At 48.8% G+C, this 25,561-nt stretch overlaps 1 protein-coding gene across 3 annotated transcripts in view; it reads right to left on the bottom strand.

Annotated features, from left to right (window-relative positions):
• RAD51D (RAD51 paralog D) overlaps positions 1 to 25,561 on the bottom strand; it is a 161,785-nt gene that overhangs the window by 5,238 nt on the left and 130,986 nt on the right. For all 3 annotated transcript variants that reach the window (XM_069226756.1, XM_069226758.1, XM_069226757.1), the window contains one exon: positions 15,336 to 15,406. In XM_069226756.1, coding sequence (XP_069082857.1) covers positions 15,336 to 15,406 — 71 coding nt within the window. The remainder of the gene's footprint in view (positions 1 to 15,335; positions 15,407 to 25,561) is intronic.

Raw genomic sequence — 25,561 nt, 5'->3', positions numbered from 1 at the left:
GCTGTTCAAGCCCTTGTACTCTTGCATCTTGAAAGTGGTAATGCCCTGTTCCAAGGCCTCCAGCACTCCAAACAATGAAACCCCTTAAAGAACATAGTACATGCCACAGCATGTCTCATCCAAAGCATGAAGAAGTATGATCTTGTCATCCTCATCCTATTTGAACTCTGTTGGCTCACCTTGCTGGCCTGAACCATTTTCAAAACCAGCTGCCACCACAACCAGCCCCCCACTTATCTTACAGACAAGCCCACCAAATACCATGTCACATGGAATCATCCTTAACAAACACATCGTCAAAGAAACAAAAATAGCCTTGCACCCGTTTTCTTTCCCCCCCCAAAAAAAAGTGAGAGCATTTCTTCCAGAAAGCGACTTCAGAACTGCTGTTCGAGCCCTTGTATTCTTGCATCTTGAAATTTGTAATACCCTGTTCCAAGGCCTCCCACATTCCATACTGGCACCACTTAAGGGCACTGTACATGCCACAGCACATCTCATTAAAGGCCTGAATAAATATGATCACATCACCCCCATCCGACTTGAACATTGTTGGCCTGCACCATTTTCTAAACCAGCTACCATCACAGCCAGGTTCCCCTCCCCAACTCCCCCCCCCCCAACACTTATGCTGCAGACAAACCTCCCTTTTCTGGTGCTCCCCAGCAAAAGGAGCAAGAAAAAAACAAGGCTGCAGGGCTTTTCCATCTATGTACCCAGGATCTAGAACAACATCTCAGTTTCCATCAAGATAGCCTCAGCGATGTTCCAGTTTAGCAAAGAGTTGAAGACACACCTCCTAAAAGAACACCACTTTACAATGCATGAATCAACTACAAACAACCTACCTTTCCTATTAATTGTTGACTTTATGCTTATCGTTGACCCTGTGCAGCACACTCCACTGCTTTTGGCTAGATGTGCATAACAGGAACTCAACTAACATACATACATACATATATAACAAACAAAACAGAATTGGCCTCCTGGCACTCACTTACACTATCCTCTTAAAAAAGCACCACCCAACTCCAAAAAAAACAAAAAACTCCTGCCCCCCCACCACTCGACCAGCTGCACACACCCCCCCCATATCCCTCTTTAAGGATAATGAAACAAAAAAAAACTGGCTTCCAGCCCCCCACTACATCAAAATCATCAGCCAGACCTCCCCTCTCCCCCACCAAAACTGAAACAATAATAATCTGGTGCCCTGCCAGCCTCCCCTACCACAATCTACACACTCCTCGTACTGACAGCGGATAAGGCATTTGGCGCAGGAACAGTGCTGCCCATGTTCTCCCACCTCCCTCGGGGTCTGTGGTAACCCAGGAGGAACAGGAGGGACAACCAACTGTTATGCGGCCACCATTCGGGTCTCTGGAGACCCTAGTGAGAAGGTGGAACAAAGAGGAAGCTAGTCTTTTACCTGTGTGACGTCACAACAGTGGTTATTCAGAAGTCACATCAGTAAATTTCTGGATTCTGATCCATTAAAAAAGCATACAGTGGGGGCGTGGCTACGGACGTCAAGATGGCGGTCGCACTCTAAGAGTGCTCTGGACCCCTCCGTCATCCGTCCGAAACCAGCCACTAAACAGACATTTTTAAACCCCATCCGAAAGGGGGGGTTGCCTTGGTGCCTCTCGAAGCTGGCCGGCATGAATCCGGAGATCCGGGGTGCTGTGGAGACCTAGAAAGGGCCCGGCCCGAAGACCGGGCCGTGCCTTGGAGGGGAGTCGCCCGATACTCTGGCCTGGAGCGCGAGACCCCGAGCGGACGTTGCTGCACGAGAGCCGCCGGAGCCGCGGAAGTGCAGCGGGGGAGGCCTCCCCCCTCCCCTGGATCCTCGGAGGGGGAGACGCGGCCGAACTCGGCCGGGCGGATGCCGAGTGGAGCCGGAACGGTGAGGCTCCGCGGCCGTTTGGCCCTGGGGGTGTCCGGGTCCTCGGCGCCTGGAGGGCCGGGTACCGCTTGAGGAGACGTCGCCCCGGAGGGGGAGGCGGAGGTGGCTGCGCCCTTGCTGCCGGCGCGGCCTGCGAGGACGACACCCGGACAATAAGAGATGGAGGGAGCCCCGCCCTCGGAGCCGCGGCCCCCGGAGTCCCGGAGAAAGCGGGCGAGGTGATGCGGCTGGACCGACCGAGAGTGGGTTGTGGATGAGGGTCTCTCCCTGACTAGGAGCACCGCCGGCCCGCCACTTGAACAGTGGGGCATCTGGAGCGCGCCCGCCTCCCCGTGGTGACCAGAAATGAGGAACTGAGGAGCAGTGGAGGTGAAGAAGCGACGGGGAGCGGTGAGGGGAAACTGTGGTCTGCAAATGGGATACCGCTTCAGTGAGTGATTCACCAACCAGAATTAATCCTGACTCGGCTGGAGAGACATTGGGAGCACCGGAGGACTCCCCGCCCCCCACTCAATGACTGAAACAAAAGAGACCTGAACGTTGGAGGGGGTCGTCAACGGACCTGTATCCAGGTGAGATAATAGCCTCCGGAGATCTGCCACATAACTCGTTGAGAGTACAGCGGCAGCATTGGGGAGACCTGAAGAGAGGCAGTGGGGCCCTAGAAACCTGCCGCCCCCCCTTGGCCCTTGATCCGGAGGGAGAGAGACCCCCATTGGTCAATCTGACCCCGAGGTCACAGTGAACTGGCACAACTGACTCAATTTCCTCTGGGAGATATCTGGAGGTCCGGGGGCCCCCCCCCGGTGGAGGCTGCCTGCTCCTTGACCCCATGGTGGGTCAGACCTGGCTCGGAGCCGACACACCCAGACCTCAACCCAACAGGGGCGTGGGCACACCAGCCTTGCGCCTCGATCGCCATGGGTAAAGACAGAGCTTCCAAGCAGGCACAGCCATCCCAGCAGAGAATAGATCAATTTACCACGCCGGCGGCTTCCCGGTCCGGGGGTGACACTCCACCCACAGATCAGAACGCAGAAGGGGTCAACACTATCCTACTTGCAATCCAAACCTCACAACGAGCGGTGGAATCAAAAATTGGAGAGGTGAGAGAAGAGATGGGGCTCGTGAGGCAAGACCTTAGAAATGCAGTGGGCCGAATCACGGAAGTGGAGACCCGAGTCTCACAGACGGAAGACGACCTAACAGAATTGAGATCCAAGGTGGCCCAACTGCAAACGCGAACTGGAGAACTCCATCGCAGAGCTGAAGATGCTGAGAACGCTCCAGACGCAACAATCTGCGCTTCGTTGGCGTACCAGAGGGAGCCGAGGATGGTAAAGCCGCCGAGTTTCTGGAAAACTGGATTAAATCCTGGATGCCGGAGAACTCTCTATCATCATGGTTTGCGATAGAGCGAGCGCACAGGGCCCTGACTCCGCGGCCTCCACCGGGGGGTCCCCGACGGCCCATGATTGCACGTTTCTTCAACTTTAAAGACCGCGATGCCGTCCTCGGGGAGGCTAGACGCTCCCCTGGCCTCCACTGGGACAATCAAAGGATCCTGGTCTTCCCGGATTACACCCGTGAAGTCCAAACTAAACGGCGATCATACGAGCAAGTGAAACAGAAGTTGAGAGCGATTCAACTCTCCTACATGCTCCTCTTCCCAGCTCGCCTTAAGGTAATCCTGGCCGGCAAGGCACACTTTTTTGAAACACCCGAAGAGGCGTGGGACTGGCTGACAGAGGACGGCTTGAGGAACCGCCGAGGCCCAACCGGTCCGCAGGAGAATTCCCATGCGACAAGAACAGTCACACGAGTGGATACGCGCAGGAGCCGAAAACGCACCAGATCTAGGCGGGGGGGACTCAGAGGCTCCAACACCCAACCGGAGGTGGACTCCCACTCTGCACAAGATCCTCCAACGGGAGGAGATCCGGCGGTCTGCCCGGGGGACCAAGTCACAGAAGAGATAAAGATTGACGATCGCCTGAGCCAGTCCCCTGACCTTGCCTGAAGTGGACTCCGCCTATGTCGGGCTCCGGATCGCTGAGACCGGCCGATGGCGCCAGGCGCCGCCCCCACACAACTGTAACAAGGTCAAGTTGATGTCGATTCTCCGTTATACTCTTTGGCGATTTCACTAAAGAGGGGGGGTTTCTCACTATCGTATTGTAATTGATCCGACATACAGGAGGGGTCCATCACTCCACTCAACGACAGTCTACATGGCTGTATTGCCCCGGTTGGGCCTTAGGGCGACAGATGCTTCGAGGGTGGAAGTATGGGGTGGGGGGAGGTTGGGGTGTTTAAAGCTCACGTTTGGGCTTAGTGTAGTGTTTATGATAAGTTATTGTAGTATTACCAACATATATCGTACAGGTCGTTTTCAAGCAGCGCATCTACCGACAGGCCCTGAATCGAAGCCCAATTTCCCACCACACAGACATGGTACAAACAAGCCCCCCACTGACAAAGATTCTGTCATGGAACGTTAATGGCCTCTTAGATAAAATAAAAAGATCAGCAGTGTTTAGTACATTGCGCAGATACTCCCCCTCAGTGGTTCTCCTACAGGAGACACATCTACTTGGAACTAAGTGCCCCATGCTGGCGCGGGGGGGTTTGATAGGGTGTTTCACGCAGGCTTCACAAGAGGCTCTAGGGGGGTGGCCATTCTACTCCATCGCTCTCTACCCATAGTAGTTGCCTCTACTAAATCAGACCCACAGGGTAGATTCGTAACGGTGACCGGTACAGTACATGGCTCAACGGTTAACTACATATGTGCATACGCCCCCCCAGCCGGCTTCGATACCTTCTTACTAAGCCTCCGCCGAATTCTCATTGCCCTCCCGCAAGGGCTTACACTTGTAGGAGGTGATTTTAACGCCGTCCTAGACCCTAAATTAGATGTATCCGGGCCCATCTCCTCCATCCGAACCGGGAGAGCATCCAACTTAAACGGTTGGACGACAGAACTGGGACTATGTGAGGTGTGGAGGGCATGGCACCCCAGAGCACGGCAATACACACACACACACATCGGCAGCTCACCACTCTCAGGCAAGAATTGACCTGGTGTTTATGCCAGCGCTAGATGTCTCCAGGGTTACCGGTGCTGAGATACTCCCCCGGGGAGTCTCAGACCACTCCCCAGTACAGATCCGATTGGGAAGCGCGTCCCCCTATCAGTGCCCCACGTGGCGCATGAATACATGGTACTTGCAAAACAAGGACTATACTCTTGAATTAAGAGACAACCTCACCCAATTTTTCAATCACAACGTGGGGTCCGTACGGTCCCCAGGCACGGTCTGGGCAGCATGTACAGCCACACTTAGAGGCTACGCCAAACACCGAATACGTACCCGTGAGAGAGCCCGGGACCAACAAGGAGCAGAACTGGAGGCTAAAGCCCTGGCATTGGAACGGTCCACGACTACTGCTACATCTGCCTCAGCCTTAAGACGTCTAACGGCGATTAGAGAAGAGATAAAGCAACTGGTGCTTGAAGCCGCAAAGCATGCCTGGAGAGCATCGGCAGCTCGTGTGTATGGCTGGGGGGATAAGAACAGCAAACTCCTCCACTGGTTGGCCACGCGCCCACTAGCCAACAGAGTTATCCCTGAGATCACGAGTGAGACAGGCTCGATAGGGAGAACCCCCAATGAAATTGTAGGGAGCTTCGCCTCCTACTACACCCAACTATACGCGGTGCGTCACCGTCCAACAGCTGAAATAGAGTCTCCCCTCCTGGAAGACATTACTCTCCCCAGTATTCCACAGGCAACCAGGGTAAAAATGGATGAAACCATAACCCTGGCCGAAATCGCGACAGCCATAGCCGGCCTGGCGACAAATAAGACGCCCGGACCAGACGGTTTTCCGGCTGAACTCTACAATAAATGCGGTGACATATTAGGCCCTCACCTACTCAGCATGCTCAATGAAGCAGAGGAAAACGGCCACTTCCCCACTGGAATAGACCAAGCCACGATAGTGGTGATCCCAAAGACCCAACCCCCCTCGCGTGACCCCTCAGCCTATAGACCAATCTCCCTGCTCAATGCCGAGATTAAGATATTTTCAACCCTACTCGCTACAAGACTGAAAGCGGTGCTCCCCACACTGATACATCCAGATCAATGTGGCTTTATGCCCGCTCGTAGCACCAGACACTGTATTAGGAGGCTACAAGTCGCACTGGCTCACTGCGGCACCTTGACTGGGTCCCCCCTTGCCCTCCTCCTAGTAGATTTTGAGAAAGCCTTCGATACGGTGGACTGGTCATATCTGGAAAAAGTTCAGAGAAAGAACGTATTTGGACCCAAATTCCGAGGTCTAGTAAAGCTACTTTCTCTAATCCAACTGCCCGTATCCTGGTGAACGGCGTGATCTCAGACCCCTTCCCTATCCGTCGCGGAACCCGTCAGGGGTGTCCGTTGTCGCCGCTGCTCTTCGCCCTTGCGATCGAGCCGCTGGCCACAATGTTGAGAGAAGACCCGTTAGTAACGGGATGGGCGTGGCCCACGAGCCCGGAAGACAGGATAGCACAGTATGCGGATGACGTCCTTATTTACCTTTCCAACCCAGCGGCAAGTGGCCCACGTGTACTAGAACTCTTGGACCTCTTCTCGCAGGCCTCCGGCCTAACACTAAACCCCAGCAAATCCATATTGATACCCTTACACCCCTCCAGAGAATGCATAAGCTGGCAAGGATAAGTTACTTACCTGTAAATCCTAGTTCTCTTCCAGGGGTATCCTCATCAAAGTCATAAACATTGGAATATTCCCGCCCTTGTGCGGGGACCCCAGAGCATATATAAAATATATACACATTATACATGTGTAACAAACAGTCATGCAGGCTATCATGTTAAAAACAGGCTAAAATGCTTTATTTCTATGAAGTTTTTTTTTTTTTTTTTTAAATACTACAATAGAGCATAAATAAGTACCCAAGCTCCTAAAACTAGGCTTGGGGAAGTAAGCAGTAGCAAACTCTAGTGAAAAAATAGAGAAAACTGCATTGAAAAACAATGAAGCATTCTTAGCCAATAGGCTGCATGTAGGTTAACACAGGAGAACCATAAAAACTTTGGCACTGTGCCTTTAAGACCCTGAGCACCTCCAGTATCCCACCATGCCTCAGGGGTGAAGGAAAGGTGACAGTTGGTTCACAGTTAGGTCAGTTCTTTTTACGGTGACAATTTGTATAATTGAATCAAAATACTGTCTGTCCTGCACTTCCAGTAGACGTGTGTCCGGGGAGGAGGGTGGGTTGTTTATGACTTTGATGAGGATACCCCTGGAAGAGAACTAGGATTTACAGGTAAGTAACTTATCCTTCTCTTCCAGGGGATCCTCATCAATAGTCATAAACATTGAATAGATTAGCAAGCCCATCCCTAAACCCAGCGGACTGTCCGATAGAAGTGCAGGAATAGACATGTCTTACGCAAATAAATTCCTTAGAGAGGCCTGCCCCACTTGGGCATCCGCTCTTGCATCTGAGTCTAAACAATAATGTCTTGTAAAAGTATGGACAGACTTCCATGTAGCAGCCTTACAAATCTCAGATATAGGAACATTGTTAAGGAGAGCAGCAGTAGCCGCTTTTCCCCTTGTGGAATGCGCTCTAGGCCGCGCTAGCAATTGTCTATTAGCTAGCTGGTAAGTATTAACAATACAAGAGACTATCCATCTTGATATTGTTCGCTTAGATGCTGCTTCTCCTGTCCTTAAATGACCATAGTTCACAAACAAGCGGTTAGAGTGTCTAATCGATTTTGTCTTGTCCAGATAAAATTTCAGCACTCTTTTCAAGTCTAATGAGTGCAATGCTTTCTCAGCCGGAGTTTCCGGATTGGGAAAGAACGTCGGTAAAGTTATGGTCTGATTAATATGGAATTCTGACACCACCTTCGGAAGGAAAGATGGGTGAGTTCGTAAAACTACTCTATTGTCATGAAAAACCGTGTACGGTTCTTTTGCAGACAAGGCCTGGATCTCACTGACCCTCCTCGCTGAAGTAATGGCCACCAGAAAAGCCGTTTTCCACGTAAGGTGTTGTAAGGAGGCCTTATGGATAGGCTCGAAAGGAGGGCCCATAAGTTTTGCTAGGACTATGTTCAGTTCCCACGGAGGAGAAGGCCTCCGAATTGGCGGAAAAACTTTCTTCAAACCTTCTAAGAAATCCTTGACTACAGGTTTCGTAAAGAAGGATTCCTGAGAAGGTGACTTGCGATAGGCAGTAATAGCAGACAAATGTACCTTAATAGATGATACCTGCAGACCGGATTTCGCTAGGTGAAGCAAATAGGACAGTATGACGTCCTCCTGCGCCCGTATGGGATTATGGCCTTGCTGACAGCACCATATGTAGAATCTCTTCCACTTAAAAGCGTAGGAACGCCGCGTGGAAGGCCGTTTGGACTCTTTCAAGATGTTCATGCACTCCTGCGAGAGTCCTAGGTGCCCATACTGCAGGAATTCAGGAGCCATGCTGTTAAGCTCAGAGAGGGTAGGTTGGGATGCAGAATCCTGCCCTCCATTCTGCTCAGAAGATCCGGTCTGCACGGCAGCCTCCTGTGAGGTTTTTCCGACAGGTTGAGGAGATCCGTGTACCAGAATTGTCGAGGCCATTGTGGCGCTATAAGAATCATTCTGGTCCTGGATCCGTAAAGTTTGCTGATCACTGCCGGAATGAGGGGAATCGGAGGAAAAGCGTAAAGAAATGTCCCTGACCAGTCGATCAACAGGGCATTCCCTCGAGATCCTGGAAGGTAGAACCTGGATGCGAAGTCTGGGCATTTCCTGTTTACATCGTCTGCGAAGAGGTCCAGTTGAGGCCGACCCCATTGCGCGAAGATGTATTCTGCGACTTCGTCGTGCAGGACCCAATCGTGAACGTCCTCCAGGTGTCTGCTTAGAAAGTCTGCTTCTACGTTCTGCTGACCTGGCAGGTGAACTGCTGTGATTGACATTCCTCTGGCCAGGAGCCAATGCCATATCGCTTGGGACTCTCGTGAAAGGGGTAGGGATCTCGTTCCCCCTTGTTTGTTCAAGTAATACATCGTGGTTGTATTGTCCGTCTGTATCAATAGAGTTTTCCCCTGAATTAGCGGTGTGAAAGACTTGAGAGCCAGATGGACCGCTCTGAGTTCTAGCAGATTGATGTGGTACTGCTTCTCCTTGTCTGACCACAGACCCTGCGCTTGAAAAGGACCCAGATGAGCCCCCCATCCCTGAAGAGACGCATCCGTTACCAGAGTGTCGGATGGAAGTACCTGGTGAAACGGAGCGCCCACTGACAGGTGAGGTCTGTGCATCCACCATCTCAATGACTGCAGTGCTACCTCCGGTAGCCGCATTGTGTCTTCCCAGCGACCTGTTCTTTGGCTCCAATTGGCCTCCAATGCCTCTTGGAGGGGTCTCATGTAGAGTCTGGCATTTGGGACAATAAAGATGCACGATGCCATGGAGCCCAGTAGTGATGTCACCTGACGTGCCGTAGGTGCGCTGGCTCTCAACAGGTCCTGGCACTTCATGTTTATTGAGGACAGTCGTTCCTCCGAAGGATACACTTTTTGTAGTTCTGTGTTTATGATAGCTCCTAGGTAGTGAAGACTCTGCGTTGGAGTCAAGGTTGACTTCTGGTAATTGACCTGAAGACCTAGAGCTTCGCAAACTCCTAGTGCAATGTCCCGATGGCTTCTCGCCTGCTCCGGAGAAGAAGCCTTTAGTAGCCAGTCGTCTAGGTATGGATATATGTATATCCTTTGTCTTCGTAGATGCGCCGCCACCACTGCCATACATTTCGAGAAAACTCTTGGAGCAGATTTCAGGCCAAAGGGTAGAACCCTGAACTGGTAATGCTGTAACGCTACTCGAAAGCGCAGGAATTTTCGATGCTTTGGAGCTATTGGGATGTGGAAATACGCATCCTGCAGGTCGATGGAGCACATCCAGTCTCCCTGATGCAGTTGAGGGAAAATTTGGTGAAGCGCTAGCATTCTGAACTTCTGCTTTCTTATGTATTTGTTCAGCAGTCTTAGATCCAGGATTGGCCTGAAAACGCCCTCTTGACCCTTCTTTGCTACTAGAAAGTAACGGGAGTAGACCCCCTTTCCTCTGTGGGCAGGTGGAACCCTTTCTATGGCATTCTTTCTTAGGAGGGCGAGAGCCTCCTTGCGTAGCAAGGTGAGATGAGCCGGATTGTGTTTGGTTGGTGGCAAGTGTGGTGGAGGCTGCTTGAAAAGGAGAGAATAGCCATGTTCGACAATATTGAGCACCCATTTGTCTCTTGTGATAGAGTGCCACTCGTGAAGATGAGCAATAATACTTCCCCCCACCGGAGTGGTGTACAGTGTCGAGGGAAGCGAGACTTAATTGCTTAGTGGGTGCTTTTGGAGTGGACTGTTGAGGTCTACTTGACCCTCGCTCCCTTGTGTTTCTTCGCTGAAACAGAGGGCGTCCCTGTCGTTGCTGAGACCTTTGCGACCAATGAGGGGTTTGAACCCTCTGTTGGAAAGGGCGTCTATCGTACGGTCTGTACCTCCGCCTGAAATCTTTCCTTCTTTCGAGGCCTACCGCCTTCATGGTATCCACCTCGGTCTTCATGCGGGCCATCTCTTCGTCTGCATGGGCACCGAATAGAGAATTCCCGGCAAATGGGAGATTCAGGATACGTTGTTGTGCCTCCTGTTTCAAGCCAGTGAGCCTCAGCCAGGAAGATCTCCTCGCACAGATACCATGTGCGTACCCATGAGCCGCCAAATCCGCCCCATCCGCTGCCGCGCTGATAACTTGGTTAGATACCAGGCATCCTTCCTGTAGAATCTCTTGGAAATCTTGCCTGTCTTCTCTGGGCTGTTTTTCTGTAAATCTACTGAGGGAATCCCACAGAGAACGATCGTACCTGCCCAGGAGCGCAGACGCACTAGAGACCTTCATTGCTGAAGCTGCTGTCCCGCACATCTTTCTTCCCAGAGAGTCTAAATGCCTGCTCTCTTTATCCGGGGGTACCGTGGATGAAGATGCCACCGAGTGGGTCTTTCGGGCGGCAGCTATGATCACTGAGTCTGGCGGCGGATCCTTCCTAAGGAATAAAGGGTCTTGCTCTGGAGCCTTGTACTTTTTAAGAATCCGAGCCGGGGCAGACTTAAGCGAGGCTGGGGCCAGAAAAGTGTCCATGGTCGGCTGCAACAAACCAGGCACTAGAGGCAGCAACTTTTTCGACGATGATCTCTGTTGTAGCGTCTCAAAGATGATTGATGAGGAGGTAGACGGTTCTGGAACCTCTATATTGAGTTTCTGCGCTCCTCTTAGCAACACCTCGTTGAAAGTGGTTATGTCATCCACTGGTGAGACTCTAGCAGGTGGTGAATCTGTAAGAGTAGGTGAGTAACGCCCGACAGAAGAACCTGATGAAGACCAAGAGGGTGATCTTCTTGAGCGCGACCTGGATCTCCGTTGAGAGCGAGATCTGCTGCGGGACGCTGTAGCCGAGCGCCTAGGCCTCGCGGTCGGCTGTCGAGGAGCTGAACGAGCCCGTTCTGCCCCGGCTGTCGGCGATGGCGTTCTTGGCGGGGAGGCAGTGGGTGAATACATTCGCGAATATTGCGAATCTGGGGAGGCCGCTGGTCTGTTGAGGCTCTCCAGCCATCTCGGAGATAGGTTGATGGGCGAGACATGCCCAGGAGATGCTCTTGACCGAGAAGAGTCGCTCGGTATGGAGACCACTGGAGACTGAGCCTTGTCTGGCGAGGGGCGATGTTCTGCTCCCTGTTGGACAGGTAAAACCTGCGTCGACGTCGATGGCTGTTTCGACGTCGAAGGACGCCCAGTCGGTTGGTCCTGCCTCGACGTTGATTGCCTCGACGTTGAGTGCCTTGACGTCGAACGGCGTTCCTTGGACCTCGACCTGCTCGCCGTCGTGTGCCTCGACGTGGAGCGATGGGAGGTTGACGGCGGATGTTTCTCGTGCCGTCGTGGAGATCTCGACGTCGTGTGTCCTGACGTCGGGGGGCGCACAGCCTTTGGCGGCGACCGGGCATGCCGGCGGTGGCTCGACGTCGATCGGCGGGCTACCGTCGACGGAGACCTGCCCCTGCTCTGATGTTCCCTCGACGCCGTTCCCTTCGACGTCGGGTGCGTCGCCGTCGACGGCGATCTATGCCGGTGGGACGGTGGTAGCGACGACGTCGACGGTGAACAAACAGGTATTTTCCTACCTGTCGACGTCGACCGGGCCATTCTCTCCTGAGAATGGCCTTCTGGATGCCTGGGGAGTGAGGAGGACGATGTTCTTTTCCTCTCCTGAAGCCCATGAAGTCGGATCTTCTCTCTGTCTTTCAGAGTCCTCCTAGACATGTTCTTACAGTACTTACAAGTGTCAGGGCAGTGACTCTGAGGCAGACACACTATGCACAGAGAGTGGGGATCTGACTGGGCCTTCTTCTTCCCACAAGCAGGGCATTTGACAAAAAGAGAAGGCATTTTTCTGTCAGAAAAAACCTTCCTAGCTCAGACAAAGATGTTACTTGTCGAGTGAAAAGTGAAAAAACGCTTTTTTAAAGAATTTTTCTGAGGAAAACTCAGAAAAACTGAGAGCTCAATGCTCCAGGATCCTCTCAGAAGAAGCCGGAAAAAAGAACTGACCTAACTGTGAACCAACTGTCACCTTTCCTTCACCCCTGAGGCATGGTGGGATACTGGAGGTGCTCAGGGTCTTAAAGGCACAGTGCCAAAGTTTTTATGGTTCTCCTGTGTTAACCTACATGCAGCCTATTGGCTAAGAATGCTTCATTGTTTTTCAATGCAGTTTTCTCTATTTTTTCACTAGAGTTTGCTACTGCTTACTTCCCCAAGCCTAGTTTTAGGAGCTTGGGTACTTATTTATGCTCTATTGTAGTATTTAAAAAAAAAAAAAAAAAACTTCATAGAAATAAAGCATTTTAGCCTGTTTTTAACATGATAGCCTGCATGACTGTTTGTTACACATGTATAATGTGTATATATTTTATATATGCTCCGGGGCCCCCGCACAAGGGCGGGAATATTCCAATGTTTATGACTTTGATGAGGATCCCCTGGAAGAGAAACAAACATACCAATCCACGAAACAGCTTTAAATATTTAGGGGTGCATATAACCCTGCTCCCTGAGCTAACATGGGAACTCAACATCACACCACTCATCAAAAAGTCCAAAAAAGATCTTCAACGTTGGCGGAATTTACCACTCAACACGATGGGCAGAGTCGCACTGTACAAGATGATGATACTCCCCAGCTTCCTATACCAGTTGCAGAACTTCCCACACCCAATCCCTCAGAAATGGTTCAACGAGATTGAGACAACTGCACGCCAATTTCTGTGGCACGGTTCTCGACCCAAACTATCCCTCGCCACATGTCAAAGAGACATCTGTGAAGGGGGATTCGGGATGTCTAATATATATTTTTACTACCTGGCCATGCGCCTACTGGTGGTTAACGATTGGATGTCGGGAGGCTGGACCGACCCGGCATATAGGTTAGAACTCCAGGCGATTGGGTACAATGGAGTCTTCACAGCTCTATACGGGGGAGTGATTTCACAGACCATCCCCGAGATTACCAGAATGGTGCTGGCGGGGTGGCGAGCGGCACAGAAGGTCACGGGGTGGTGGCCCCGGCTAACACAACAAACCCCTCTTTGGCATGGGGGATGGCTGAGGGAAGTCTCCGCACTAGAGGGATTCCGTAAGTGGGACGCCATAGGAATATCTACACTGGGTGACATTTGGGGTGACTCACAAATCCGATCCTTCGGGGAACTTCAGAAAGTATATTCTCTAAATAATACACAATTCTACAAGTACCTACAGCTTAGACATGCTCTATTAGTGCACTTAAAACCAGGGGACAGCGTACCAGAATACAGTCCACTCGAGGCGAAGGTCATGATGGGACACCTAAACAAAGGAGGGATCTCCCAGATCTACCGTGCTATCCTGGCAAACACGTCCCCCCCCCTTGAGAAGCTACGTCAGAAATGGGAGGGATGGGTGGGAGTTATAGAAGATGTAGACTGGAGAGAAGCTCTAGCAGCCCCCTGAACACTGGCTATATCTACACGTTTCCAGTTACTGCAAACCCTTTACTTACACTCAGCCTATCTCACCCCCAAACGACTTCACCAGGCTAGTCTTACAGACGAATAACCCCGATGCTCCTGTCCTGGAGCTGACTTCTTTCACATGACTTAGGCTTGTCCAAATATAGAGTCATACTGGGGGTCAATATTGGAGGAGATCTCTGAGGTCTTGCAAACTAAGATAGAGATGTCCCCGATACCACTTTTATTAGGGGCCATGGGCGAGATGGGCCTGAGCAGAGCGAATCGAATCTTCCTGGGAATGGCTTGCATGGTTGCAAAAAGAGACATCATGTCAGAGTGGAAAGCCGTAAAGGCGCCGACCCTCGCCAAGTGGAGACGAGGAATGGACTGGTCTGCAAGATGTGAAAAACTAGTGTACGAGGTGAGGGGTGCCCAGACAAATACAACAGAGTGTGGGGGAACTGGGAGAGTTCACTCGACACTTGATATAATAGATGCCTCCACTAACACCTGAAGATGTTGCCTATCGGGAGGGAGGTAGCCTAGTCAAATAGCTATGATCCTTGGGCATCAAGAACAGGAGGGTTAAACCTACAATGTACGAAGTGATGGAGACGACGCTGAACTCATTCAACCAGCATAATAGTAGAGACCACATACCGTGTGCTGTGGTGGTGGGTTCATACTTAAACTCTAGTTTTCATTTCACATCTCGTGGAACTCACAAAGGTCCCATGACCAAAAGAATGAACGACTCGGATGCGACACATTACATAACTCACTATGGGCGCCAGGATGTCGGTATTTGTATTAGTATCGGTACAAGTAATTGTAATTGTTGGTGTAGTGTGTATGTACCTCTTTCCCTCCTTTTTTTTTTTTTTTTTTTTTGTGTGTTTTGTTACTGTTCTTTCTATTCAAAATAAATAAAAATCGTTATAAAAAAAAAAGCATACAGTCTTTCTTCACAGGGAGAAATCACAGGGAGTTGGAAGAGCAGCATTTGGACCTGATTCAGAATACATTTTGATACAACTATTCACATGTACATAACCTTATACAGCAAGCTCCTGTTCTAAAATCCTTTGACTGAGCATATTATGCCTCTATGGAAAAATATTTCACAGTATTAACACACTGGAACCATCAAGGAGTTCTGATAATAAGAACAAAGCCAATTCTGTTGTGACACTGAACCGCCAATACTCTCGAGGATTTGCTCTGAATTTTGTGGTCTCACTTTTAACACTAATGATCACTTATAAAATTGGGCATTGTAGTCCCAATGACAGGAGCACTCATCAACATGGCACTTACCAGAACTGCAATACTTAGCTCTCGAGCCATTGTTTTTAATTCACGGGCCAGCTGCATCATCAATGCCATGCCTGCAAAGTACAAGCCACTGTTAACCAGTTTTCACATCTCAGGTAAGGCTCTTTGGAGTTAAAGAACCATTTTACATTTTTACATGGCATACATAGATTATTTTCCACGCAAACACACTACAAGGGTGCATCTTATTGTTTTGTTTCAACTTTGCAAATGCACCTTTGCACATTCCAGCGGCAGCCTTTAACCTCGACTGCTTATAGCTTTGCAACACAATGCACTAGGTTTTGTTTTTAGTCTTGTGACAGTTATCAGGTGATGGAACTCATCTAAATTAATGTAGTCCAAAGTAAATCTTTTGTGCAAACACAACATTATCCATGACCAAACACAACATTCAACTAGCGATTTCAGTTAAAAAAAAAAAAAAAAAAAGCAATGGTATAACACACAATTCCAGCCTCCATTGAAGAAGATGGCTACAGTACTGCCTCTTGGCCAATCACTTGTAGGCGGCTACTATTACCCTGGCTGTTATAGCAATCTTTCCAGTAATGTTGATTGTTGGTTTGAACCATTGTTGTAAGGGGCTGACTGACCCTTACTAAGCCCTCAGATACATAGTTGGTATGTCTGCCTCACCACACTGCTTCACAACACCTTACTCAATTCAACTCCCAAAATAATCCACCTTCCTCTGCATGATCTCCGTGATGTGCTCATTAGGTTGACAACAAAGGTGTGGCTGACATAATACTAGTGTGCGCCTGCTCCTCCCCAGAACAGCAATACATTAAAGCTCAGGTGATCCCTTAACTATGCAAACCCATCATTTCATGATAACTCCGGCTCCCCCTCCGACCCCTGTCCACACCGCATCTACAACAAAGCTAGCCCTACCATCGCCCCCATACTCTACAACATATTCAACTCCTCTTTCGACTCTGCCACCTACCCAGACCCCTGGAAGCACGAGGAAATTACCGTTCTCCTAAAAACAAAAAAAACAAGCCGACCCGGAGATCCTCTCCAACTACCGCCCCATCTCCCTCCTCCCGTTCCCCACCAAGGTTGCTGAGAAATTGGTCAACACTTGCCTATCCCACTTCCTCGAAGCAACCAACATCCTTGACCCCTCACAATCTGGGTTCCGCAATAACCACAGCACAGAAACCGCCATCATCGCATGCACCGACGACATCAGGACCAAAGTCGACAAAGGCGAGACCGTCGCACTCATCCTCCTAGACCTCTCCGCAGCTTTTGACACCGTCTGTCACCACACACTCCGCACACGCCTCCACAACATAGGAATCCGCCACAAAGCCTTAGACTGGCTCTCTTCCTTCCTCACCGACCGAACCCAGAGAGTCCGCCTCCCGCCCTTCCACTCCAACACTACCAAGATCACCTGCGGAGTCCCCCAAGGGTCCTCCCTCAGCCCCACACTCTTCAACATCTACATGATCGCCCTAGCCAACATTCTCCGAGCACACGGAATCACCATCCTCTCATATGCAGATGACACCCAACTCATCCTCTCCCTCACCTGCAACCCCACCACCGCCAAAACCAATCTACATGCCGCTCTCCTAGACACCGCCAACTGGATGACCTCTAACCATCTCAAGCTCAACTCAAACAAAACCGAAGTCATCATCTTCGGCCCCAACAAAACCACATGGGACGACTTCTGGTGGCCCACCACCCTAGGCCCTACACCCACCCCCGCAACCCACGCATGCAACCTCGGCATCATCCTCGACCCCTCCCTCTCCATGACACAGCAAATCAATGCTCTAACCTCCTCCTGCTTTCACACTCCGCATCCTAAAAGAAATCCTTCAAATGGATCCCCCCAGAAACCAGAAAGACAGTCACCCACGCACTCATAAGCAGCAGACTGGACTACGGCAACGCCCTCTACGCCGGCACCACACTCAAACGCAAACTCCAAACAATCCAGAACACAGCCGCGCGCCTCGTCCTTGGCCTCCCCCGACACAAACGAACCTCACCACACCTCAAATCCCTACACTGGCTCCCCATAGACAAGAGAATCACATTCAAGATCCTCATCCACGCACACAAATCCCTCCACAACACCGGCCCAACCTACCTCAATGAAAGAGTAAACTTCCACACTCCCACACGCAACCTCCGATCAGCCGACCTCGCCCTAGCCACAGTCCCCCGCATCCAGCACACCACCACAGGAGGCAGGTCCTTCTCCTACCTCGCCCCCAAAACCTGGAACGCCCTCCCCATCGACCTTTGCAAAACCAAAGACCTACTGGTCTTCAGAAAGAACCTTGGCTGTTCGACCAGTGACCCTCCCTGGCCCTCCCCCTCCAGTCCCCCCCCAGCGCCTTGAGACCCTCACAGGTGAGTAGCGCGCTCTACAAATTTCTTTGATTGATTGATAATTTCTAAATCAATTAGAGGGATCTAGGTGTTTGCTGCCACTAATCGGAGGATCAGAATGCAGATCTGCCTTATAAATCAAAAAGTACAGGATGCCTGAACAATGCGGTCAAAACAACGACCGCGTTGTTTCCATAAACGCCTTTACCACGCATGCCTTTACAACGATCTTTGGTTGTAAAAGCAGGCCTAGTAAAGGCATGTGTGGAACGGCACACGTGATTTTCGCATGCCATCCCCCCACACCCTAAAAATACAACTACCCCGACCCCCCAACCCACCCTAAAAATAAAACTACCCGACCCCCAACACACCTTAAAAATGAAACTACACCGACCCCCACACCTGCCCCTAAAAACTACCAGATACTCCCTCCCTGAGCCCTAAAATCTACCCTGAACCACACACCCGCCATAAAAACTGACCCCACCCCAAAAATAAAACTACCCAGCCCCTAAAAACAAAATTAACCTGACTCCCAACCACAAAATAAAACTACCCGACCCCCCCACCTGCCCCTAAAAACTACCCCGATATCCCCCACCCACTCTGAACCCTAAAACCTACCCCGACCCACCCACCCGCCATAAAAACTGACCCCACCCCAAAAATAAAACTACCCAGCTCCTAAAAACAAAATTACCTCAACCCCCACCCGCCTTAAAAATAAAACTATCCGACCCCCACCCACGAAATAAAACTACCCCAACCACCCCTAAAAACTACCCCGATACCCCCACCCACCTTGATTCCTAAAAACCATAGTACCCGACCCCCTCACCCCTTACAAAAAATAACCCAACCACCCCTAAAACCTACCCCCAACCCTCTCCCAGCCCCAATTACCTGACTGCATCCTACCCCGACCCCCAACCCTAAAAACAAATCACCCCAGCCCTAAAAACCCGACCCCCCCACCCAAAATACAAAATGACCCCAACCCCCACCCACCCCTAAAAACCCGATAACCCCCTACCCGCCCTAAATAGAAAATTGCCCCCACACCCCTAAATACAAAATTATCCCGAACCCCCACCCCTTAAAATCCACCCCACCCACCCTGAATTCATAATTACCTCAACTGCCGCCCCTTAGAACCCGATCGCCCGCACCTGCCCTAATTACAAAATTACACCACCCCCACCCTCACCCCTAAAAACCCGATCCACCCCACCAGCCCTAAATACAAAATTACCGTGACTCCCCACCCCTAAAAACCTGTACCCCCCCACCCGCCCCTAAAAAAAAAGAAATTACCCTGACCCCGCCCCTAAAAACACGCCCCCCACCAGCCCTAAATACAAAATTACCGCTACCCCAACCCTAAAAACGAAATCACCCTGACACCCCATCCCCGCCCTAAAAAACAAAACTACACCCCCAGCCCCACTTACAGGATCGCGTCCTCTCCCGATGCAGACTCCCTTTTTTCTCTGCCTTAACCACGCATGTGTGTTGTTCAGCACATGCATGGTTAAGGCAGAGAAAAAGGGAGTCGTCGTTAATGCAAGTGTGGTTTCGGTTGCATTAACAACGTTTGTTGTGGTTCCGGATGTTTCCCAGAGTATAGTGTGAGAAGGGGCCAGGGCCATGAAGAGGGTGGTGCCTCGTGATGAGAAGCACCTTAAGTGGCACTTGTACCCCCACCCCAGCCCCAAAAACTCTCCTAAGAAACCTAAGTTGTGGGGCTATTGTTGATGTCTAGGGGTGTTTTCACACCCATTAATGAACATCTGCAATTCAAAGCCTCCTAAAACGAGCTGAAAACAACACTTTTCAGTGGTTTTCAGCTCATTTTCCCTACCACCATGTGATACTGGCTCCTCACATGGTGACCGTGCGAATAGAGTCTATATCATGTGTCACACCGTGGCATTGTGAGTAAGCAGGTCTGAAGGTGCGGTGTGTCTAATAATATTGAGAAAAATGACAGTAAATTTATTGTGAATATAAGTAAAGATTCAGTAAAAAGAAAAGCAGAGTGTTGGATAATTATTGGCGATGTACCTTTTAAAACTTTTGTCGACTCAGGATTACCCTATACTATAATTAAGGAAGCTGTATGGAAAGGAAAATTTGAAAGGAAGATGAGAAATTATTGGAGCCTGGTACTTTTCCAGATGGATATAGTGGTGAACGTATCGATATGGTTGGATCCAAATGTTTGGTTTTAAAGTTCAAAATAGAAGTACTCATGGAAAACATTATGTTGATAAAAAGGGACCTCCTGTTTTATGCTGGTTGGATCAGGGTCATTTACATATAGTTTTAGACCTAAACATTACCAAGCAAGTTTTGATAACTGATGAGTGAGTGAGTGGAGGTAATGACATGTTACATAAACTTGCCAAAGTTTTCAGTAAGGCATTAGGAAACTTTAAGGGTTTTGAACATAAAATCATTCTAAAGACAGAAGCTAACCCAAAGGTACAGAAGGTAAGGACCTATAATGATTAGAGAAAACATTTCTAATGAAGTAGACAAGTTTGTTGAGCTTTGGGCAATCGAACCTATTGAAGCATCAGATTGGATTTCTCCTCTTGAGGCTGCTAGATGTAAGAATGGCAAAAAAGGCTGATTTATGCCATCTTAACTAGAAAATTGTTTCATATAGATTTCAGCTGCAGAAGATTAATGAAATGGTTATATGTACCATGGGTGTGAAATGGTTTTCCACCAGTGATTTATCTTCAGCATATCACCACATTTCTTTGACTACAGAGTCAAGGAAACACACTGCTTTTATCATGCTGATGGATTTTCCCAGCTTAAACGCATGCCAAATGGCCTATAGTAGGTGGCAGCCATTTCCAGTGTTTGATGCTTAAACTGTTCGGTAAGATGCATGGGGTGAAGTTCTTCCAGGATGATATTAGTTTTTGGAAGTAAAGCAATAAAACATGATGACAGATTGTCAAAGGTTTTGAGTATTTTAAAAACTAATGGGCGGAATGTGGAATTTTCAAAATGTAAGTTTGCTGACAAGATTGTGACGTATCTTGGTCACATTATTGGGGAAGATGGTGTTAAACCGACGCCATCTTTAATAAATATAATTGAAGGTGCGTCTGTCAGATCATTTTTAGGACTTGCAAATATTGTGCTAAATTTATATAAATTGTTGCAGGCAAATCTTTTCACATCGGGCAAGTTTTCATATCAAAGAACCAATTTGTGTGGTCAAATGAAGTGAAGATAAATTTCATAGTATAAACACAGCTCTTTCTGATGTGTCAGCTTTTAATTGTTTGACCCCAAACCCACTAGCATTATCACAATGCATGCTAGTAATAAAGGCTGAGGAGTTGTTCTGCCTTAAATTGATGTGAATATGGAGGAATGCATAATTATTTATGACTCAAGGTCATTATCTCTCACAGAAGAAGGGCATTCCGCCATCGAACGGGAAACATTAGCTTGTGCATGTGCAGTGGATCATTTTAGGTCTTTTATTTGGGGGTAACAGCTTACTATTCGTAGTGACCATAAATCTTTGATTAACATTTTAAAGTCTGAAGGTAGTGTGAGCACTTTGGCAAGACTTGTAAGACTATCCATGAGAATGCAAGATTTTGAATATAAAATAGTCTATGTACCTGGAAGGGATAGTGTGATAGCAGATTTCTTATCATAAGTGCCAGTACATGATAACAGTGTGCCAGCCATCAAGGGAAAAGAATGGAAGGTACACCATACTAAGGATAAAATGTTGCTAGATGTTATGTCATATGTGTGTACTGAATGGTCAAAAAAAGAAGGCCTGGATGAAAATAAGTAACTTACCTGTAACTATAGTTCTCCAGTATTGGACTCTTTCATAGATTCACATGCTTGAATCATTCCCCGTCGTCGAGATCCCCGGTACCTTAAAGACAATGTCCCAAAGGCATAACATTTAGAACAAACAAATTCTCTTCATTTTAATAACCCATCCAAGTCTTTATGTAAAAAATGACCAAACTTGAACCCTAGCCAATCAGAGACTACCACCATTTAGAACAATCCTAAGAGAAGCTCCAGCACCTCAGATTTTCTAAGCACTAGTGCACTAATCGACAATTAAACATGATATGCAAAGGTGAGCTTCCCCCGGGAGGCGGGTGGGTTGCATGTGAATCTATGAAAGATTCCAATACTGGAGAACTAACTATAGTTTTGGAACTTTCATAGATTCACATGCTTGAATCAGACTAAAAAGCAGTGTTTAGAGCACATTGCATTAATTGTACATTCCAATCCCTCAATCAGAGACTGTTGAGCTATACTTAATAGCATGAAAAACATTATGCTACACATATACAACATTCTAAATTTTTCCCAGATAAGTGTATACGATGGCAACGGAATACCTGAAAGGACAACAAAGCAAACTTAAAACCCTGCAATGTGCGAAGAAGAAAAAGGATGGAGGTAGGCAATGTGAGCTCACCATTACTGGAACAGATGCTGTAGGACCGCCTGACCAACCGCTGCATCTCCTTTAAGGAATGGCATCTAGACAATAGTGCCTCGTAAAGGTGTGAGTCATCTTCCAGGTGGCTGCTCTGTAAATGTCTTGCAGGGGTACACCTGCAAACAGTGCCATAGAGGTTGAGACAGTTCTAGTAGAATGTGCCCTTACTGAGGATTGTAAAGGCTTTCCAGCTGCTTGGTGGCAATAGTTTATAGCCGCTACTATCAAACTGGCTATACTTCTCTTAGAAAGGGCCTGTCCTTTCCTAGGGTACTATATGCCATAAACAATTGAGTAGACCTTCTAAAACTCTTGGTTCGTTCCAAGTAAAATTTGAGGTTCCTTTTGATGTCTAACAAATGGAGAGCTCTTTCCATTGGAGATGTTGGGTTCAGAAAGAAAGATTTTAGAACCACTGGTTGGTTAATGTGAAAGTCTGATGGCACCTTTGGTACAAACTTGGGGTTTGTATGAAGTATGACTATATCTTGTTTAAATTGGAGGAAAGGCTCCTGAATAGTGAACACCTGGATCTCACTGACCCGCCTGGAAGAAGTAAGGGCCAGAAGCAGAGCCATTTTCCACGATAAATGCTTCAGATCCGCTCTGTGTATCGGTTCAAATTGGTGTTTCATAAGTTGAGAAAGAACAGTGTTGAGTTGCCAAGACGGTGGAGGAGGTCTTACTGGCGGAAAAACTCGAAAGAGACCCTTGAGAAACTGCTTAATTAATCTAGATGACCACAGAGATGGAGCCGTAGGCGAACGACTGTAGCGAGATATCGCTGCTAAGTGCACCCTAATGGATGCATGTGCCAAGCCTGTAGATGCCAGATGGAGGACATAGGGTAGTATTCGCTCTGGCGGTGCTAATAGTGGATCAATACGCTTTTTCTGGCACCACAAACAAAATCTCTTCCATTTCAATGAGTACGATTTGTTGGTGCTCTCAGCTCTGGCCTTTGCCAAAATATCCCGAAACTCAGGGAGAATGTCTAAATGGGCAAACTCATTGTGTTCAGGAGCCAGGCCGATAATTTGAGTGATCTGGGGTCTGGGTGTAAGATCTGGCCCACGTTCCTCGTCAAAAGCTGAGGTGACACTTTCAGCGGAATGTGATCCGCCTCTGAGAACAGGAGGAGCTCCGAAAACAAATGCTGTCGGCGCCAAAACTGAGCTATCAGGATGAGTCTGCAATGTTCCTGTTTGATCTTTGCAAGTACCCTTGATATCAGAGGAATGGTGGAAATGCGTAGGCAAATATTCTGCACCATGCCATCGAAAACGCATTCCCACAAGAGCCCGGATGGTGAACCCAACTTGCGTAATAGCGGCATTTGGTGTTCTGCGGGGTTGCAAACAGATCCAGTTTGGTTTCCCCACGTTCTGAAGACCTGGTTGAGCACGCCCTGATTCAATTCCCATTCGTGACAGGAGGACATTAGTCTGTTGCTGTTGAGAGTGTCTGCTGTCTCGTTCTGCTTTCCTGGTAAATGTTCTGTTTGTAGACTGATGCCATTGTGAATGGCCCAATCCCAAATCCCATGCGATTCCCGAGATAGGAGGAGAGCTTTTTTCCCCACTTGTTTGTTTAAATAATGCATTGCTGCAGTATTGTCGGTCCTTATGAGAACTGTTTTGTGCTCTGTCCTCGGAAGGAAAGCATGTAGGGCTAAGAAGATTGCTCTCAAAAATAGAAAGTTGATATAATACTTTTGGAAGGAGTTGCTCCACTTCCCACTGATTTGAAGATCCTGAAGATGTGCTCCCCACCCCTCTAGGGAGGCGTCCGTGGTGATGACCAATGGAGGTCGAGGTGGCAGGAAAGGAAGACCTACTGCTAGGTTCCGCTGACTTTTCCAGCAGGACCATCTGAGGAGTGACAATGATGAGATCGTGGAACGAGCTGTCTCTCTGTATCCACTGGAGATCTAATTCCTCCTGCAGGGGACGTATTCTTAGGCGACAAAAGGGGACTAACTGTATGCAAGAAGACATCATCCCCAGAAGTGATTTGTAAATGCATACAGAAAGAGACTTTTTTTCTGTGCACTCTGCTTGCCAAGGAAACAAGTTTTGCTTGTCTCTCTATCGACGGGACAGCTCGGTCTCTGATAGTGTCAATTTTTGCTCCTAAGAAGGTTGTTACCCTTGTAGGTAAGATGTTTGACTTGTTGTGATTGAGAGTGAGACCCAGCTCGCCGAATAATGCTATGCAAGCCGTTGTTGAGTTGTGAGCTGCTTGAGACGACCGCGCCTTGATGAGCCAATCGTCTAAGTAGGAAAAAAAAATCTATTTTCTTCTTTCTTAGGAAAGCTGCCACCGGAGCTAGGTACTTTGTAACGATCCTGGGGGCGGACTTCAAGCCGAATGGAAGGACTTTGAATTGGAAATGGCTGCCGGCTACCACGAAACAGAGATACTTCCTGAGGGCAAGTGAAATTTGAATATGAAAGTATGCGTCCTGCAGGTCCAGAGATGTCATATAATCTCCATGGTTCATGCGGAGAAGAATATCTTGTAATTTGACCATGTGGAAGGTTTGGCGTTTGAGGTACTTGTTTAGGCCCCTGAGATCCAGAATGGGATGCCAATATTCCCAGTTTTGGAAGAAGCGAAAGTAAAAACCCTTGCCTTTCTCCGAAGAAGGAACTCTCTATTGCTTCCTTTCTGAGCATGGTCACAACCTCCAGCCGGAGTTGTTTGAGATGCTTCTGCACAAAGGTATGCAGAGGACAAGAAGGTGGGCGTTGAACGAACTCTGAAGTATGGCCAAATTGAACAATGTTTAAGACCCACTGGTCTGATGTAATTTGCTCCCACTTCTTGTAGAAGTGTGATATCCTTCCTCATATCTTTGTGCTCTGTGGCAAGGCTGTAGCCGGAGCCTGAAAGTTGTCACTGACGTCTGGAGGCCTCTTTACCCTGGCGCGGCCTTCCCCTTGGAGGGGGTGTGGAATATGACACCTGAGGTGATTGCCTTTGGGTATACTGAGGCCGAAACTGCTGCATAGAATAAGATGGGTAACAAAACTCTGGTAGCCCCCTCGATATGTCGAGACTCCCGACCTCTGGAAGCACAAAAAAGAAATTTCTTAAATTGAAGTGTCCCTAAGGACCTTGCGGTGTCCGCATCTGTTTTTATAGCCTGCAAGGCTTCATCCACATGCTTGCCGAACAATGCTTCTCCATCAAAGAGGAGGTCCAACACCTTGTTCTGAACCTCTGGGAATGTTGCTCTTAACCAACCCTGACGCCACAGCACTGCTCCGCCAGCTAGTTGCCGAAAAGCTGCTGATGCTATATCCATAGTGCAGTCAATCACCTCAGCCGA

Source organism: Pleurodeles waltl, chromosome 3_2 (genome assembly GCF_031143425.1).
Source record: "Pleurodeles waltl isolate 20211129_DDA chromosome 3_2, aPleWal1.hap1.20221129, whole genome shotgun sequence".
NCBI lineage: Eukaryota > Metazoa > Chordata > Amphibia > Caudata > Salamandridae > Pleurodeles > Pleurodeles waltl.
Note: the sequence above shows the minus strand (reverse complement) of the source record. Positions and strands in the feature narration are given on the sequence as shown.